This window comes from Triticum dicoccoides, chromosome 7B (assembly GCF_002162155.2).
Source record: "Triticum dicoccoides isolate Atlit2015 ecotype Zavitan chromosome 7B, WEW_v2.0, whole genome shotgun sequence".
Classification (NCBI taxonomy): Eukaryota; Viridiplantae; Streptophyta; class Magnoliopsida; order Poales; family Poaceae; genus Triticum; species Triticum dicoccoides.
In genome coordinates this window covers 260,088,596-260,094,561 of record NC_041393.1, presented here as the reverse complement: position 1 = coordinate 260,094,561, position 5,966 = coordinate 260,088,596, and the positions used below count along the sequence as shown (strand labels likewise).

At 42.1% G+C, this 5,966-nt stretch overlaps 1 protein-coding gene across 1 annotated transcript; it reads right to left on the bottom strand.

Annotated features, from left to right (window-relative positions):
* Window positions 1-1,066: 1,066 nt before the first annotated feature.
* Window positions 1,067-4,889, bottom strand: LOC119336473 (probable L-ascorbate peroxidase 4, peroxisomal). Its single transcript, XM_037608518.1, has 9 exons — window positions 4,620-4,889; window positions 3,639-3,763; window positions 3,060-3,109; window positions 2,836-2,901; window positions 2,701-2,749; window positions 1,968-2,050; window positions 1,811-1,890; window positions 1,614-1,716; window positions 1,067-1,538 (listed from the first exon to the last, which is right to left on the bottom strand). Exons 1-9 carry the CDS (start codon window positions 4,730-4,732, stop codon window positions 1,332-1,334), a joined length of 876 nt encoding a protein of 291 aa, XP_037464415.1. The 5' UTR covers window positions 4,733-4,889; the 3' UTR covers window positions 1,067-1,331.
* Between the last annotated feature and the right edge of the window lie 1,077 nt (window positions 4,890-5,966).

Here is a 5,966-nt window from a genome sequence, read left to right as displayed (position 1 = left end):
GCTATAGACATCGCGTGGATGCGGTGTGCCATCTGCAGAGTTACGGCCACCCTACCTTGCAGACAATTCCAAAGTTGCTGCACTTGTCTGTTCTCCAGACAATTCCAAAGTTACTGCAGGCTAGTTACTTTCATTTATATTTGAAAAATGTGTGACCATGTCGTTCGTGACCCAAATATCAACTCAGGCTAATTACTGCAGGCTAATTACTTTCATTTATATTCCAAAGTTGCAATTCTAAGCAAGGGCAACATGGACATAGTGATGTTCTTCTAGTGGGCTTGCCTTGACCAGAGCTAGCCTTGCTTTTGCGATTGCGTGCACAACATAGTTAGTTACTCTAGCTCATCAACTTTGGAATAGCTCTGGGACCAAACTCTAGGAGAATCTGGCTGCTACTGTTTCAAATCCAAAGAAAATGGAACTTCCAACTCCAATTGCTGACCTTGAATTCACCCTTGAGATTCTCCTAGAGTTTGGTCCCAGAGCTATTCCAAAGTTGATGAGCTAGAGTAACTAACTATGTTGTGCACGCAATCGCAAAAGCAAGGCTAGTTCTGGTCAAGGCAAGCCCACTAGAAGAACATCACTATGTCCATGTTGCCCTTGCTTAGAATTGCAATCGTTAGTATTAAAACACAAGGATATCATAGACTATTACGCAGGTGGACGTCTGATCAGCTTGGATCATCAGCGAGTTCACGTGTCGGTTGCCCTTGTAACTACTACTTCCTCCTTCCAGAATTACTTGTCCAGTACATACTACTTCCTCCGTCCAAAATTACTTGTCAAGTATGTACTCGATTACCTCTTTTGAAAAACATTATCATGAACACAATCCTTTCAACCGTATCATGGGGTTGGTACTCAACAAGTACAAAATAAGGGAAGACGTACGCGTTCGCTTTTCCATCTGTCATACAGTTGGCACTCGTCAACAAGTAAAAAAATCATGGGGCTGCAAACAGGGCTGATTACACCAAATTCCCTTCAAACAAGTTGTTCCAACTTGTCGCTGTTGAATGGTCTCTACTGATCAATATATGGATACTAGGTTGAGAAATAATTTCAGGACACAAACAAGTTCTTTTGTATTGCACAAGATACATGCCCAAAAATGCTTTTAATAGTAAGCATTCATTGTCACTGAAATATTCAAGTATGATGTATACATGAAGGAGATGTCCTCAAGAATGCCTGAAATATTTTAAGACTGCTGTTGGTTGTTCATCACTAGAGTTCTATTATTTGAACTTGGCACTTATTTTTTTAAGAATAACTTGATATACTTACTAAATAAGGCAATGCCATCCAAGAACTCATGAAACCCCTTACTTGCTCCTCTTGGAAGCCTCGTACAGGTAGCCCGCGATGACTACAGCTGCCGCAACTGCTACCCCCACTGCACTCTGTGCAAGTACAACAGCAGTTGAAACATCTGATTTTGTAGAAGCTGGGCCACTGATCCGTGGTGTGAAGCCAAGTTCAGAAAGTTTCTTGTGTGATTCAGTATAGTCCTTGAAGAAAGCATCCTCGTCCTGCAGTACGAAAGAGATAAGATTTTGTTCTGAATCTGAAAGTTGGATTATGGAAATATCAAAAATCGTGTGCACCTTTGCATAAAGCTCCACATAACGTCTAAATTCAGGATCATCCAACAATGCCTTATCAGTAGGGAGCTTCAGAAGACCCTCCGATTCCCCCTTCAGTAGCTCACTGCAGTGAGGTTAACAAGCATTTCAGTTACACTGATTCTCCTCAAATATAGTCTCCAAAATAAGTAAATGTTATGGCTTTGTATTCAACTCACAGAAAGTATGAGTTGTCAAACTTCAGAGGGTCACGAGTCCATGCACCGTCAAAACCAGACCTTTCAGGATGTGCCTTTCCCTGAGAGAAAAGGTCCATTATTAAATACCATGTTTCTGATGAACGGGTGCCCCTACTTCACAAAATACAATTAGTACCAGGCTGTGCCCCCCAGATAGTGCTACAATATCTTTGTCTGTTAAGCCCATTCGATAAAAGATGTCCCTTAGATGTGGTGCGCCTGCTCATGAAGAAAAAGTACAGATACATTTCTCAATTACTGGAATATGATTACAAGGTGCAGCAAGTACTCCTAGAAGACTGGTCATATAAAGAAAGAAAGAAAGAGAGCTCTTGTACATGAACAAATGACATAAGAAACATAGATCACCATGCAATAGTAAGTACTCCCTCCGTTCCCAAATATAAGTCTTTTTAGAGATCTCAAATGGACTACAACATACGGATGTATATAGACATATTTTAAAGGGTAGATTCACTCATTTTGCTCCGTATGTAGTCCTTTGTTGGAATCTCTAAAAAGACTTATATGTAAAATGGCCAGTATATGGGTAATACATGAAGGTAAGAATAGTCGAGCATCCAATTCCTAAAGAAAAATGCATGTAAAAACTGTACATGAAGAGATTGGTGGAGTACAACCAGAAAACTGTACTGGTAGAAATGCCTGAAATCCCATCTCACACAGTAAAAAGTATCAAATGGCAAGAGTATGAAGTATGGACATGAGCAGACCGGTCCAGAAAATAATCGATGTGGCTAACATTTCATATGCCCCTAAGGCCATTGGCCATATAACTTTTTAGATCACATTTTGATCAATTGCTTGAAATAGCATTGACATGTAGAAACATTAGTAGCATGGGTTACCTTTCTTAGCATCAGGAAGGCGCCCTTCACGGGGACAAACTGACGAATCCTGATTCAGAGTTTCAGACCAAAGCAGTTAATATGTAAGCATCAGGAACAATGCATCCATTTCTGAAGAAATGATATTTCACATACACGTCTTCCAGGGATGAACTCAACGGTTGGACCCCCGGTGACTTCAACTGCAACTACTCCAGCAAGCTGGAAGTAAGATGTAGTTAGTAAATCGCTATAGAATTCACAGTTTTGCTGTACTCAATAGGAAGCATCGGCTCACATATGTGGAAGAGTATAGATATTTTAGCTATCAATACTCGCTTAATTTAGACAAGAGCCGACTCAACCAAATTGTCAATTACCTGATAAAGGTCTGCATATGTAATCTTTGGATGCTTCGCTTTAATAGGCTCTGGCAACAAAGGACAGTTGGGTAAGCTATAATATCAATTTCACTCATTTCAGCAGTGAAGAAAGGAACAGCAACAATAAACCAACAAATCTGAAATTAGTTAGTCGTGTGATTTTGCACAGTATTATTAGGACCAAAGTTGTAATTCTGTCAAGACCCTCTCAGAAGATAAAATGGAAGCCTCTAGGAATTCTCTCACTTCTACATGCAGTGATGTGAATAAAGCAGCATACATAAGGATGCAACAGTTCACAACAGACCAACTAGGGTACTGTTAAATTCCGTGTATGATCATCCTAAATTATTTAACTTGCCAAAGGAAAATCAGTTGCAATCTTGTCCTTAAGCCATTGCATGACGTACAGCAATAGAAACAGAACTTTAAATTATGAGAAACTAACAAGAATGCCCAAAACTGATTTCCTTAGCTTAAAGAGCCCTCGTATTTTTAAGCCAGCATTTGAACTGGGTGGTGAAAATGAGTATTTTTACACAGACATCTACTACTAGATTGGGTATTGGGACATACCGAGGAGATCAATAGCAATTTTTAAGCCAGCATTTGAACCATGGGTGTACTCTTCCTCGTATCTAATTGAACCATTTGCACCACCAGTTCTTGTGTTCACATCATACGTGCCAGCATCATGCCATCTGCAAGGGAGACCGAAGAAATTGAGTCTTCCAAATGGAAAAGCAAGGAATTCCAGGAGACATACAAAATCGTAACCATACAGGCAAAAAACTGGAAGGCAGATGTAGTTTTATGGGTGTTACTTATTAGATCTATAAATGCAGAGGAGCAGTGTATACCTGCATTCCTGCAACACATCAAAAAATAAATCAAGAGCGTAAGCTAAAAGGTACATGTTCAGAACTTTAGATAATGCCAAAGTTTTTCTCCCTTTCATTGCCACCTGATCCTATTAGTGCATCACATATTTCTTCCCAAGTGCATATAATAGCACCCATCTCTGTAAAACACCACATGTAAAGAAAAGTTCAAGAGGCCGAGGTGCGAGAGAACGGGCAAGCAATTCATCTCACTTATCCGATTCTGCAAACATTTGGCATGTGGGGGCAGTTCTCAACTTCTCATGCTACTGTAAAACACTATAGTCTATGTGAACTAAATACCATATCCTCCTCGTTAGATAATAATCGTGGCATACAGCCGAAATTCGTAATCGCTCGACTCCAAAATCATGCACGTAAGGTGTTTGTCAAATTGCCTCGCCCGAAATCGATACGAGAAACATGAAACACACCAGGTCAGGCCAGCGAGGCGTGGTATCTGCGGGCCGCGGCAGTAATAAACCAAACCCATTAGTTCAAATCTGACATGCAACTCAAGTCAGTAGTGGAACAACGCCGGTAGGTAATCGCAGGCCTTAAGCAAAACACGAGCTCTCCTCTCTGGCCGCGTGAACCAGGAGCAGACGAGACGAGCAAACAGAAGCAAGAGTATGGAGTAGGAGAGGAGCAGGAGACTGGGGCTGGGAATACGTACGCGAGGCGGAGCATGATGGGGGCGCATCCCTTGGAGGCGATGAGGGCGCGGAGAGCGCGGCGCCCCCTGTCGACCTGGCGCAGGTACTCGGCGTCCACCACCGGAGCCGCCATCGCGGACGACCCTAAGAGAAGAGATCGGCGGGACGGGGAGCGAGGTGAGGTGTGTTTGGGCTAAGAGGAGAGAGGAGCAGCAGCAGCGGGAATGGGGCGGAGGGGTGGAGGCAACGAGATAACGCGGAGGGAGCGATTGGCTGCTCCGCGCCGTCGAGTCGTGTTCTGCCGTCTTGGTTTTTACTTGGATCCACGCTACATGTGTACACTCCTGATGTGGTGCGGGTCCCGTCGTCAATCCGTCAGTTGTTTTGTTTGTTTGCGTTCCGTTGGGCTGACCATCAGAGGGGAGATGCGCAAAGAGATACGGTACTAAGAGCATTTTCAACATGCACGTAACGCGCCGCGCCCTAAAAACTACTTTGCCGCGCGCGCTTTATCTGGTTTTTGCGCGGCCTGCAGCGCTGACTCTAACAGCCGCGTTAAAATACAGTGAGCGCGCCGCTCCAGCAGCGCGCAAAAAATACTTTGGCACATAGTCTGCTTCTATGATACAAAATGCGTACATCTAGTCTTCTCCAACGCGATATAGTTCTACTACGTCCACATAGCCTGCTTCTACGATACAAAATAAAACTGGCTTCTCCAACGATATATAGTTCTATTATTACTCGTTTTCCGACTCAGACTCTGCCTCGGTGATGTTGTAACATCCCAAATTTTCAATTTGAAATGTTATACATAGGTCAACCATGCATATCATATTTTATAGCATTTCCGCTCTGCAATCCTCAAAATCCTAAGCAACTCAAGGACTCTCGAAGAGAGTTGGAGATTTCCCGGTTTTCGTATTTGATTCTATCAAATAGTAAAACGAGGATTTTTGATTTTAATTATTTTTCTCTCCAAAAATATTTCTTATAAAAATATATGAGAGGAGATAATATGACTTCTCCAAAACAATTGAAATATTGGAGGAAAAATGTTAAAATCATTTATTTTGATTTTTTTATTTTATTTGGATTTTATTTGCAATAGAAAAATTGCACGTTTTCAAAAATTGCAATTTAGGGCCAAGAAATTTTCATCTCGTTCTAAATATTTTATTTAGACGGTAAAAATTTGTTTTGGCATTTTAGGTTTTTATTTTATTTTATTTTCTAGGATTCTATTTCTGTCGGAGAAATTATTTATAAAAAAAGGGTTCCGCCGACTAGGCCGAAACCCAGCCGGCCCGCCGGCCCAACCGCCCGCGCCACCACCCCCGCGCGCGTGCGCCGTCCCGCCGCCGCTC

Bases quoted from the DNA above. Each gene is read 5' to 3' on its own strand.
- LOC119336473 (XM_037608518.1), bottom strand. From the start codon at position 4,732: ATGGCGGCTCCGGTGGTGGACGCCGAGTACCTGCGCCAGGTCGACAGG. The intron at 3,764-4,619 runs GTACGTATTCCC...TCTCCCTTGCAG, and splicing joins CCCATCATGCTCCGCCTCGC to ATGGCATGATGCTGGCACGT. The intron at 1,539-1,613 runs GTGCACACGATT...TTCGTACTGCAG, and splicing joins ATGTGGAGCTTTATGCAAAG to GACGAGGATGCTTTCTTCAA.